Below are 13,766 nucleotides of genomic sequence, written 5' to 3' on the forward strand. Positions count from 1 at the left end.
GAGAGTGACAGCCCTTGACATCAAGACCGCATTTGACTGAGTATGGCATCAAGAAACCCTGGCAAAACTGGAATCAATGGTTATCGGGGCAACCACTTCGCTGGTTAGAGTAATATTTGGCACAAAGGAAGATGGTTGTGGATGTTCAGTCATCTCAACTCCAGGACATCTCTGCAGGACTCCCTCAGGGTAGTGTCCTAGGCCCAACAATCTTCAGCTGCTTCATCAATGACCTCCCCTTTGTCATAAGGTCAGAAATGGGGATGTTCGCGTGATTGCAGTGTTCGGCACCATTCCTCAGATACTGAAGCAGTCGTGCTCAAATGCAACAAGATCTGGACAATATCCAGGCTTGGGCCGATAAGTGGCAAGTAACATTTCGTGCCACAAAAATGCCAGACAATGTCCATCACCAATAAGAAACACTCTAACCACCGCCCCTTGACATTCAACAGTATTACCATCACTGAATCCCCCATTGTCAATATTCTTGGGGTTACCGTTGACCAGAAACTCAACTGAACTCACCAAATAGTCACAGGGGCTACAAGAGCAGATCAGAGACTAGGGATACTGTGGCCAGTAACTCACCTCCTGCCATCCCAAAGACTATCCACCATCCGCAAGGCACAGGTCAGGAGTGTGATAGAATACTTCCCACTTGCCTGGATGGGTGCAGATCCAACAACACTCAAGAAGCTTAACACCATCCAGGACAAAGCAACCTACTTGATTGGCACCACATCTACAAACATTCAATCCCTCCACCACTGGCACTCAGTAGCAGCAGTGTGTACTATCTACAAGATGAACTGCAGAAATTCACCAAAGATCCTTAGACTACACCTTCCAAACTCACGACCACTTCCATTTGGAAGGACAAGGGCAGCAGGTACTTGGGAACACCACCACCTGCAAGTTCCCCTCCAAGCCACTCACTATCCTGACTTGGAAATATACTGCCCTTCCTTCATAGTTGTTGGGTCAAAATCCTGAAATTCCCTCCCCACCAGCATTGTGGGTCAACCCACAGCAAGTCGACTGTAGCAGTTCAAGAAGGTAGTTCACCATTACCTTCTCAAGGGCAAATAGAGATGGACATCCACAATGCTTGCCGAGAGTGATGCCTAAACCCCACAAATGAATAACACAAAACCCTGTATTGTTACACCAGCTGAAGCAGTTGAGACTTGAACCGTGGACCGTAATACTTACCTCTATACCACCAGACCCTTTAGGTGGTTGTGATGTAGCGTATACAGGAGACTGCTGTGACTGGGAATCACGTGACCAACGAGAGCAGCTGCGCTAAGGAAGGCTCACCATGATTGGCGGAACGTGGAGCAAAGACTACAATTCCCGGCAGTACTGCGTGCAGAGGACGCATGCGCGGCAGCTCCAGGGTCTATAAAAGCACTTGCATCCGGGTGCTCCGGTTCCTTCCTGGCGACTCGTCGCCATTGCTTCACGGAGTGGGAGCGGTGCTGGACTGCTGAAGCTCGGCCTTTACAAACCCATACCGCTTCAGGAGCGCGGGGTGGGGGTCAAGTCAAAGCGCTGGGCCCTCTCCACTCCTCTCCAGCGGCTTGTTCCAAGCCGATTACGTCCCCCACCCCCTCCACTCTCTCTCCCCGATCCTCGCTCCGCTCGTCTTTACTTTCGCCATCTTTAGATTTGGTCACAATGCAGAGGTCGCCATGATGAAGATTAAAGTTAGGCCCCGTTACGCGATGCCCTGTGGAAAAACGGTTGGCACAACCAGCCACGTCGTTCCCGTTGAGCTGCTGGAAGCTGACGCTGGAAGATCCAGACATGGAAAAGAAGTCTGCACGTTCCTCCTCGGCAGGACCCAGCAAGGTGCCACCCTCGGACAGTAAAAGTAAACAAGGTAGAGTCGGTGGCGCCGCCCCCATTCAAATCCTGCAGTGTTTACATTGCCTTTAAAAATACTCTCAACGTCCTCCCTCCGTCTCTGTCTCTCTTCCCCTCAACGCCATCTCATACACATGTCACAATTGTTTTAGCTTTCAATAAGCCTTGACTGCACCTCGCACCCTTCGGGCATGACTAACCTGAGTTAGCTGTCGTCCTGATCCTATGTTGCACTGTAAAAGTAATCTATTTATCTCCCCCACTCCCGACACCTGTAAAAGGTTCCTGTTGGATGGCTGTGGTGGGGGACGGGTGAAAATTCCTCGATGCTCTGGTCAATATTTAGTCCGCAGCCATAAGTATAACTCTGACTCCTGTAGCTGGTTCTCGCTCTCCTTCGATGTTGACCTGCATGCCATAGGGTCGTACAGCACGGAAACAGACCCTTCGGTCCAACTTGTCCGTGCTGAGCAGATATCCCAACCCAATCTAGTCCCACCTGCCAGCACCCGGTCCATACCCCTCCAAACCCTTCCTATTCATATACCCATCCAAATGCCTTTTAAATGTTGCAGTTGTACTAGCCTCCATGACTTCCTCTGGCAGCTCATTCCACACACACACACACACCACCCTCTGTGTGGGAAAAGTTGCCCCTTTTGTAATCCTTCCCCTCTCACCCTAAACCTATGCCCTCTAGTTCTGGACCCAACCACCCCAGGGGAAAATACCCTGTCTACTTACCCTATCCATGCTCCTCATGATTTTATAAATCATTAAGGTCACCCTTCAGCCTCTGCTCCAGGGAAAACCGCCCCAGCCTATTCAACCTCTCCCTATAGTTCAAATCCTCCAACCCTGTCAACATCCTTGTAAATTTTTCCTGAACCCTTCAAGTTTCACAATATCCTCCTGATAGGAAGGAGACAAGATTTTATATGCAATACTCCAAAAGTGGCCTAATCAATGTCTTGTATAGCAAAATGACCTCCAACTCCTGTACTCAATACTCTGACCAATCAAGGAAAGCATACCAAACACTGCCTTCACTATCCTACCTACTTGTGACTCTACTTTCAAGGAGCTATGAACCTGCATTCCAAGGTCTCTGTTCAGCAACACTCCCTGGGATCTTACCATTAAGTGTATAAGTCCTGCTAAAATTTACTTTCCCAAACCTCTCATTTATCTAAATTAAACTCCATCTGCTACTTCTCAGCTCACTGGTTCATCTGATCAAGATCCTGTTTTAATGTGGGGTAACCTTTGCTGTCATCTGCAAACTTAACTATACCTCTTATGCTCGCATCCAAATCAGTTATATAAATGATGAAAAGTAGTGAACTGTGTTGATCCTTGTGGCACTCCACTGGTCACAGGCCTCCAGTTTGAAAACCACCCTCCACCACTCTGTTTTCTACCTTTGAGCCAGTTCTGTATCCAAATGGCTAGTTCTCCCTGTAGTCCATGAGATCTAACCTTGCTAACCTGTCTTCCATGGGAAATCTTGTCAAATGCCTTACTGAAGTTCATACAGATCTTGTCTACCGCTCTGTCCTCATTAATCCTTTGTTACTACTTCAAAAAAACTCAATCAAGTTTGTGAGACATGATTTCCCCCACACAAAGCCAATTTGACCATCCCTAATCAGTCCTTGCCTTTCCTAATACATGTACATCCTGTCCCTCAGGATTCCCTCCAACATCCTTGGATGAATCGGAGTTCATTCAAAACTTTGTTCATTGGTTAACTCTTAAATCCCATTCCTTTATCACCCAAGTGCTTGCCGGACAGTAAAGATTCAGGGTGCAGCAATGTATTTTAAGTTCTCATTTTTGCATCCTTCCTGGTTGTGTCCCACCCTATTTGTGTAATTCACTCCAGTCTGGCAACTGAGATCTGCACTTCCCCAATTCTGGCCTGTTGTGCATCACCAATTTTAATCCCAGCATTGGTAACCATGTCTTCAGTTTGTAGGTCTTAAGTTCCAGAATTACCTGCGTACATCTCTGCCTTTAGATTTTGCTTTTCTCTTCTAAGACAGTCCTTAAAACCCAACTCTTTAACCAAGCTTTTGAGCATCTGAATTAATATCTCTGTACCATGTAATGTCATATTTTGCTTTATGTCCCTGTGAAACATCTTGAAATGTTAAAGTTGCTATATAACTAAAATTGTTTCAACCTGGTTCTGAGCTGCGCAGTATATTTAATCCATATAAATGCACTGTTTGCAGTGTTGAAACGCATGGAAATGCTTGAGACATGTTGGAATGAAGATAAGAATTGGTTGAGTTTTTCATGGATTGATAAAGGCATTGAAGTGTCAATAATTCATGAAGTAGTTAAATATGTTTCTAAGCTCTCCTTGAATATTCTGCTTAGCTGGTGAAGGTTGAATTTCTTTATCCCTATTAGACTTTGTCAACTTGAGGCAGTTTTGTTAAAGAGCAGTACTGTTAAGGGGAAGGGAGAAAGCAGGTAACCTTGAATTTTCACTACCCAGCCCTGAAAATCCAATGCTCAGTTCTGTTTGCTACAAACTTTGCAATTTCTAAGTAAGCGTGAACAAAGTTATGCATGTGTATTTTCTTGGTCAGTGTTTCTCCCCACCCACTTGTTATTCACTTCATTATTAATAAATGCAGTTGACCTGATGGTTGGTATACAGGCAAAAGGCTAATGTTCAGCTTCGTCTTTCCAGTGACGCTGGAAAATTGTTGGTGAGCTCTGTGCTGTAACTTGTTTTGAGTGTTGGTTAGATCACTTCAGATGTTTTTATCTTTCACTACCCAGCTCTGAAAATCCAATGCTGTGTTCTGTTTGTTTCAACTTTGCAATTTTTAAATAAGCTTGAACAAAATTATGCATGTGTATTTTCTCAGTCAGTATTTCTCCCCACCCATTTACACTTTGGCAGATATTCCTGGGCTGGGTTCAGACTGGTGATTCATTTCGCTATCAATAAATGCAGTTGACCTGATACTTGGAGATATAGGCAGAAGGCTAATGTTCTGCTTCGTGCTTTCCAGTGACACTGGAAAATTGTTGGTGAGCTCTGTTGTCCTGTAACTTTTTTGTGTTGGTTAGATCCCAATGTTTTTAATTTTTAAGCTGTACACTCTCAATATTGAAAACTCTAATCAATAGCGTCTTCAATAGGGTGTAGCTTTGCTCGCTGAGCTGTAGGTTTGATATCCAGACGTTTCATTACCTGGCTAGGTAACATCGTCAGTGGCGACCTCCAAGTGAAGCGAAGCTGTTGTCTCCTGCTTTCTATTTATATCTTTCTCCTGGATGGGGTTCCTGGGGTTTGTGGTGATGTCATTTCCTGTTCGTTTTCTGAGGGGTTGATAGATTGCATCTAGATCTGTGTTTGTTTATGGTGTTGTGGTTGGAGTGCCAGGCCTCTAGGAATTCTCTGGCATGTCTTTGCTTAGCCTGTCCCAGGATAGATGTGTTGTCCCAGTCGAAATGGTGGCTTTTTTCATCCAGGTGTAGGGCTACGAGGGAGAGAGGGTCGTGTCTTTTTGTGGCTAGCTGGTGTTCATGTATCCCGGTGGCTAACTTTCTTCCTGTTTGTCCTACGTAGTGTTTGTGGCAGTCCTTGCATGGAATTTTGTAGATGACGTTGGTACAAAATTCCATGCAAGGATTGCTACAAACATTATGTAGGACAAACCGGAAGAAAGTTAGCCACCAGGATACACTAACACCAACTAGCCACAAAAAGACACTACCCTCTCTCCCTCGTAGCCCTACACACGGATGAAAAAACCCATTTTGACTGGGACAACACATCTATCCTGGGACAGGCTAAGCAAAGACATGCCAGAGAATTCCTAGAGGCCTGGCACTCGCAACTACAATGCCATAAACAAACACATAGATCTAGATGCAATCTATCAACCCCTCAGGAAATGAACCCCATGCAAGAGAAAGATATAAATAGAAAGCAGGAGACAACAGCTTCGCTTCACTTGGAGGTCGCCACTGATGATGTTCCCTAGCCAGGTAATGAAATGTCCGGATATCAAACCTACAGCTCAGCGAGCAAACCTACACCCTAAACCTCAACCTGAGCTACAAACCTTGCAGAGTCTTCAATATCGAATCTGAGATTTCTACCTCCTGTTGCTCCTGTATTCAGTACTCTGTCCAAGTATATTGCATGTGTCTGTAAAACTGTTACAGTGCATGCTATGTTGATGTTAATGTTTGACCACATGTAGATGACAGGTGGGGTTTGAGACACCTATTTCTACTGGGGTTCTTAAATTCTGGCTCTTAAACATGAACCTTCAAGTTACTGGTCAAAATTTTATGTTTAGATAAATTGTTCTTTTACATCTTAACATGTATTAATTCCTTTAGAATCTAAACTTATTAAATGCAGTTCATCTGATCATGGAAGGGTAGGAGAAGGTGGCTGATCTACAACCTGACTCTGTAGTGTTCCAATAAAAAGAGTGTTGTGGAAGCTGGTGATCTGAAATAAAAGGACAAAATGCTAGGGAAACTCATTGGCAGCATCAGTGGAAAGAGAAACCAAGCTAAAGTTTCAAATCCAATGTGCTGAGTTTCTTCAGCATTTTGTCCTTTATCATAGCTCTCCAAATTGACATGCCTTTTCTAAACAAATCAATGTTTTCAGATGAACAATTGATTCATGACCTGTTTTGTCACTTTTAAATATTTCTGCAGATGGTAAAGGTGGAACTGGATCAAGATGCTACAACAGGAAACGAGACCCGGCTTTTCCTAAAAACGAAAATGTATCTAACCAGACCCGCCGCACCAATCCACAGAAAAGCAAAGCTTTTGACAAGAGACCCCCTGCACGTGGCAGCAACAAATCCTTTAGCACTTCTGGTAATGGTGGTAGACGGGAAGAGGTGAGATTGGGCATTTTTATGATGTAATTTATAGATGCATGCTACAATGCTAAAACCAATTAGACATTGAAAGGGCCATTTGAAGAAAGGTTATTAGCTTTGTTTTATGTTGCCAAAGCTGTTCTGTACAGGGTGTGGATGAGGTCTTAATTATACAAAATTGAATTTAGCTGGTGAGTTGAACGGTCTGGGATCACTTTTAGACTGCGACCTAGTCCTAGATTCCCCAGCTAGTGGAAATGGTTTCTGTCAACCCTGTTTTCAATAAATCTTGAAATCATCAAAGCACCCCTTCACCCTTCTAAATTCAAGGCAGTACGACAGTCCTAGTTGGTGTCAGCTATGGCTCAGTTGGCAGCACTCCCGCTTCTGAATCACAAAACTAAGTTCAAATTCTACTCCTGAACTTTAGGTAATAGCTAAGATTCACTGCATTTCAGAGGTAGCATTTTTTTCAGATGAATCTAGGTCTTGTGTACTTTCTCACTCTGGGCACTATTTTGAAAGTGCCATTAACTTCTCCCTAGTGTCCTGGTCAATGACAGAAAAAACCCTGATCATCTGGCTGTTATCATAGTATTAACCACGAACATAAATGTTGATGGACACAGATTTTAGTCTGTGATACTGACACAACCAAAGCAGAATTTTGTCATCCTTAGTTTAACCATTAGATTCTAGATATTATTTTGGGAAATCAATGCTGCATTTTCTGCAAGGCTAATAAATCTTTAAGATGTGGTATCTTAAAGTGCTCCAGCTGTTTTCTAACCAGGGGTTTGCTTTAGCATAATTGGACATGACACTGGAAGTTGAACTGCTATGCAAAATAAACTTTGTTCTTCCTACAGGTAGCAGAGGTGAGGAGGGCAGAGTTCAGTCCTGCCCAGTTTACTGGTCCTAAGAAGATAAGCCTAAACCATTTGTTAAACTTCACATTTGAACCTCGTGGCCAGTCAGGCTCGCATTATGATGGTAATTGCCATGGAGGCTGGGGAAGGAGAAACAAGTGGGGTCATAAACATAAGCCATTCAACAAAGAGCAGTTCTTGCAGGCCAAGTAAGTAAAGCAAGCACTATGAATCCAGTGATCTAGACATGTTTACTTCGCCTTAGTTGATGAGGAGCATAGTTACACACAAACAGCAAACTATCTACTTTTTGACCATGATAGTTGAGGATAGTTTGGAAATTTTACTGCTATTTTGATGCTCGGGCCAAGAGTTTGAAACATGTCTTTTGTTTTTTGCTGCTTAAATGTCTGAATTATTCTAGTACATGTTCAGTTAGATAGATTCCTGCTGTAAAACTCAGCAGACTCTAATGGTCTTTAATGCCAGCATGATTTAATTGTTCCACTTAGCTGCTGCTTTAGTGGAAGTGCTGTTGAGTACTGTTGATCAGAAAAGTGTTTTAACGCCTACTGCAATGAGGTGAGAGAAGGGGGAGGATGAAGATCATATTTCCTAAATATAGTTTGTTCTGGAGTTCCACTGGGTACAGTTTGAAATTGTCAAGTGACTGCTGATCAGGGAAAAATAATGTGAAATTTGTTCTTGAGAGTCAGACTGTTGCTTTTTGTAGCTAGCTGTTGTAAAACTTAATTTCACTGTCAGCTTCTCAAAACGATGACATTACTGTGTACAGCCAAAGTTTTGGACACAGCTTTTCTTGGTCTTTAAATGAGATGAGGAACAAAGGAATATTAGTAGCATCTTGTGCTAAATGACTATTTGCAAAGTCTGATTTCAGCTAAAATAAAACAAATTACAGATGCTGAAAATCTGAAACAAAAACCAATTGCTGGAGCAACTCAACAGTTCTGGCAACATCTGTGGAGAGAAAGCAAAGGATGCACATGGCTCAACGTGAACTCTTTCTGTCCACAGATGCTGTGAGACCTGGTGAGTTTGTCTAGCAGTTTGTTTTTGGTCTAATTTAAGCTATTGGTTTTGGATGATTAATTTTCCATTTTCTCTTCAAGCTGTCAGTTTGTGGTCTCTGAAGATCAGGACTACAGTGTTCACTTTGCTGACCCAGATATATTGGTGAAATGGGACTTTGTGCAGCAGGTGGTGAGTATTGGTATTTAATAGATGGTGAGAGATATTTCGGTTTCACTAGCAATATTAATGATTTGGAGTAGAAAGCAACGCTGTGTCATGGACATCAAAAAGTAAATTTTGCTGAAAAACCCTTTAAAACTAGTTAAGTTCCTTTTAATAAGTTGTCCTTCATTTTTGTAAATGCATTACATTGTCCAAAACTGAGAAATTTGTCTACAAAGAACTCTGAGACAAAGAATTCCGATCATAATTGCCTGTGGAGCTAACACTTTCTGGATTTAGAAATATCTGCATCTCAGTTTCTTTCTTATACTACCTTCCTGCATGTGTGTTGCTTGAGACTAGGTTATCACCCAGGCATCTAGCAGTTTAAATGAAATGTTTTGAGGACTAATTGAATTTCATTGAAGACCACATTTAAGCTTATCTAGTGGGTTGATTCCTCCCATTGCGGTCAGTAGGGAGATGTCCCTGTCTAGAAACTAATATGCAGAGCTGCAATCGAACAGTCGTGCGGTAGGAAAAGTAACAACACCACTGACATCTTAAAAAAATAAACTGAATAGAATAAGTGGTTGGAGATTCTAGGGATGCAGGTGAGCAAGCAGTTCGAGGTAGCAAACAATTAAAAATAGTGGCCTACCTAAAGTTATTTCTAGGAATTCAAATTAGTCAAATTATATTAAACTACTTTAGGAATCTGCTCGGATTTTGGTATTGCGCATAATGCCAGATTCAATGTTAAGAAAGATGCATTAGGTTGGAACTTTTAACGTAATTAGTCTGATGTACAGCACGGAAACAGCCCTTCAGTCCAACTTGTCCATACTGACCAGATATCCTAAATTAATTTAGTCCCATTTGCTAGCCCAATCCCTCTAAATCCTTCCTGTCCATATGCTGATCTAGATGCCTTTTAATGAAACAGACTGAGTTTTAACTGGCGGTTTTCAAAATTCTAAGTGAGTGTTTCTGTTTGCAAGCTAATGGTCTTAAATACAAACTATTTAATAAATTAGAAAGGGAAGTGAAACTTTTTCATTTGGTAATGAGAATGTGGAACTTGCTACCACAGGAAGTGATTGAGGCAAATGGTTTGGATACTTTCAATAATGAAGTAAATTAGTACATGAGTAAAGGAGTAGAAGGCGTAATGAAGTGTATGTGGAGAATGAGAAATTGACTACTCTGAAGTACTTCTGACATCATGTATTGCTTCTGTACTGTCAGTCTCCACCTGTTCTCTATTAATTACATAGTGACTACAGCTTGCTAAAGTGTGTCTTTACTTTCTAGCGCATCTGTAGTCATGAAGTTCCTTCGTGTCCAATCTGTTTGTATCCTCCCTCTGCTGCAAAGATAACACGCTGTGGACACATCTACTGTTGGGCTTGTATTCTTCACTATCTCTCCTTAAGTGAGAAAACATGGGGTAAATGCCCTATCTGTTATGAGGCTGTACATAAAAAAGACCTCAAAAGGTGAGAATGCGATCTGCTTTCAAGAAACTAGTTACTTCTATTTGGCAACGTAGTCTTTGTTGGGAAAACATGCCAAGTGAAATGGTATGAATTTGGCAAAGTAATATTTGTTGTAAGAATTGGATACACATACTTTTAATGCAATATTCACATAGTAATAAGTCTGTGTGGCTGGTATAAATAATAGCTGAACATTTGGATATAGTATCTCAAATCCTGCATCCTCTTCTAAAGTGGTTCTGGATTTTGGATATTTCCAGATCTTGGGTCAGGCAGTTGGCACAGCGGTCAATTTGGGTAGGTGGAGTTAAGGGTTGCTTGGAGTGCAGGCTGGAGTAACATGCAAAGCTGGTAAGTAGTCTGGAACCACTGAATTGATCAAAGATTTAGTTTATTCTTATCTAAAATATTGCATGGAAGGTTAATGTACAATTGTCTTTGAATTCTGTTGGGCTTGGTAGCTTAGCAGTACTCAACATATTGTTAAAACTTACTTGGACATGGGATGACTTCACACAACAAGGTCAAAAATCATTATAACCTTAGATTAAATATTTTGATGGAAGAGGGCTTATATCTGGAAATTAACTTTGAGGGAGAGATGTGGACGAGAAGTCAAATGGTGATCGTGCATGAAACAAGTTATGCAGAAGAGATTGCAGCGTAATTGGTCATGATCATTGGTTTATCTCATTATTAAGAATAAAAACACTGAGCTGATTAATTATCCTGTTAGTAAGCATTTTTCCTAAGCTATGAACTGTTTAGTGTCAGAATCATGCTATTGGATTGTAATCTTTCAATCATGAGATTGCTTCTATGCATCTTCCAAGTACACAATTTTAAAGTTTTCATATTTGTTAATATTTTATCATCATACTTGACTCGAGAGCTAGACAATACAATAGAATAACCAGATTTAAAAGATAAATTATCTATTTGAAGAGAGTCATAAAAATTGAGATTCTCCTGTGAAATTGACACCGTTTCAATAGAGTTTCAGAAGGTGTACTAATTCATCAGGAATATGCTTTTGCTTTTTTGTGCCTTGGTGAGTTTTTTCTGTCTGAGATGGAAGACTTTGTATTCAGATTAGCTAATCTATATTTTCGAAATTGAATTGAATGATTTTATTTATCTTGGCAGCTTTGCATCCCCATGTTGTTACACTTTGTGCAAATAGAGGACAAGTCTTCTATCTGTACTATTCAAAAATTGTTTGAAAGTCTGCTTGAAATATTGTTTTTCTTTGCTTGTTGCTATCGTTGACTTGGCAGGATGTATAGATATCCCTCAAATGGTGAGATTGAGATATTTGTGCATTGTTTGTACTTGGAAGATTTTGAGTGCCGTCTGATGCTCTTAAACCATACTATTAATTTGCAAATTGTTTGTTTTATGGTTTAACGCTTCTTTCCCAGCTTCATCAAAACATTGATGTTTTCTGGCAATAGGTTCATCCTGCTTATTAAGAGTTGCTGGTCTATTCTAAAATAAAACTTTTCTTGAGCATTTTTACCACTTCAGTATTTTTTTGTTGAGGGCAAGTCTGTCAATTAACTTGTAGACCCTTTGTCCTTTCGTTGCTGTGTATCACCAGTTGATTGAGACAGCACTCGGGTATCAATCGGCCCAGTCAATCATGCAGATGTCAGGCATTGAAAAGTTATAATATTGGAATGTGAGCCTGTCTTCTCCCACTCACTTTAAAGAAGTTTTATTTGGTATCACGATAAGTTCTCTGTTTGTCCTTCACTTTCACATCAATGTAGACATGATCAAAGATTGGAGCTCTTCATAAGTAATGCAAATTTAATTAAAGCTTTGCTTTGTTTTAGTGTTGTTGCTATGGAGACGCATCAGTACAGTGTGGAGGATACAATAACCATGCAGTTGATGCGTAGAGAGAAGGGTGCCCTGATGGCTTTACCCAAATCCATGTGGATGAAAGTTGAACCAATTTACTTGGGAGGTGAGTGGAAACACTAATTCATTTGGTTCATTTTTCACTCAGCACCACTTTAGAGAAATGTGTATGTATTAGGCATTAGGGTGGATCATCCAGATTGCATACAGAATTGTGGATGTATGGGAAAGAGCTGAAGGCATCCTTACTGGATGTCCATGGTGAAGATAAGGCGTTGGGGACTGGGGAAGCTGAAGGCCAATGGTTTCATAAACTGTCAACCACAGATGTGTTGCAGATGCCATATAGGCATCTACATTTGAGTAAATGAAATAATTTTTTTGTAAAGTACTTCAACACCTACATAAAGATTATTGCATTCCGGTGTAATTCATGAGGTGTTTGAATAGTGATGCAAAACAAATGTTTTTATTGTCAGGTGATAGCGACCTCTCGTTCCGAAGTGGAATTAGAAGGGTACTGGTTTAAACTAAATTTGAGCTATTTTAAATTTGACATACTTTTGTAATCTGTGACTGTCACGTTCAAGGTCAATAAGGAGTACTAAATCCCTAAAAACAAAATGTGTTTTTACTTCAAAGTGCTAGGAATACTTTTGGTTAGAATTAGTCTATTGCCGTACTAGAAAAGGAGCTTTTAAATTGACATTGTAACGTAGGTTTGTCAGGGAGCTTAAGGATTTCATTTACCTTCACAATTTCAGTGACACTGGAAGACCAGTGGGAATTGTGAATATCTTACTATTTTTAGTTGTCATGTGATATGATTGAGCTGGTCGCTGCAATATCTGCTGGAAATCACAATTGAAAATGGTGACTCCTAAAAAAAATTATAAAATTGAGATTCTACACTTTTCCTGTAATTTGTGTACTTTCAAGTCTCATTCTTACTGTTTTGCCTGTTGCCCTATGATGTATCCTTTTGCAGTTTAAAAAATTACAAGTTTAAGTAATTTTTGACATTATTAACCACATTCTACTCTAGCTTTACTAATGATCAGACTAGTGAACAGGCAGCTGTAGTGCCACCTCATACTTCTGCCCTTCTGGACTCTAGATGTCTTCATTTGCTGCTCTTAAAGCTGAGGTGACTAATTTGGTTGAATTATTTGAGGCAGCAATAAGGATGGCACCAGTTTGTGATAGGTCTGACTGAGACTCCACTTTCAAGGAACTATGTACGTGCATCCCTGGTCTTTGTTTATCAACACTTGCCAGGGACCTGCCATTAACTCTGTCCTGCTCTGGTTTGCTTTACAAAGTGAGGCTGCCTGAAGGTGTCAGTTCAGGTTAATATTGTAGTTAAGGTACACAAGACACTTTTATCATTTGTGGCATAGGCTGTAAGAGGAGGAAGATTAAATTTGGAGGTGTTATAGGACTTCGGCTGAGCTGTATCTGGAGTACTGTGTGCAATTCTGTTTGCTGCAGTATTGAGTGCATTGGAGGGGATCTACAGGAGGTTCACCAGAATGTTGTCTGGGTTGGAGGATTTCCTCAGTGAACAGAGCTGGATAATCTTGTGT

General features: G+C 41.1%; 1 protein-coding gene across 4 annotated transcripts in view; it reads left to right on the forward strand.

Annotated features, from left to right (window-relative positions):
* The first annotated feature begins 1,420 nt into the window (after positions 1–1,420).
* The window catches only part of rnf10 (ring finger protein 10), a 28,731-nt gene continuing 16,385 nt past the window's right edge, over positions 1,421–13,766 (forward strand). For 2 of the 4 annotated variants that reach the window (XM_072587241.1, XM_072587242.1), the window contains exons 1-6: positions 1,421–1,888; positions 6,577–6,767; positions 7,619–7,827; positions 8,752–8,842; positions 10,130–10,314; positions 12,153–12,286. In XM_072587241.1, coding sequence (XP_072443342.1) covers positions 1,813–1,888; positions 6,577–6,767; positions 7,619–7,827; positions 8,752–8,842; positions 10,130–10,314; positions 12,153–12,286 — 886 coding nt within the window. In that variant the 5' untranslated portion in view covers positions 1,421–1,812. The remainder of the gene's footprint in view (positions 1,889–6,576; positions 6,768–7,618; positions 7,828–8,751; positions 8,843–10,129; positions 10,315–12,152; positions 12,287–13,766) is intronic. The other 2 variants (XM_072587238.1, XM_072587239.1) reach the window with 1 other exon arrangement.

Source organism: Chiloscyllium punctatum, chromosome 17, assembly GCF_047496795.1.
Source record: "Chiloscyllium punctatum isolate Juve2018m chromosome 17, sChiPun1.3, whole genome shotgun sequence".
NCBI classification, from domain to species: domain Eukaryota; kingdom Metazoa; phylum Chordata; class Chondrichthyes; order Orectolobiformes; family Hemiscylliidae; genus Chiloscyllium; species Chiloscyllium punctatum.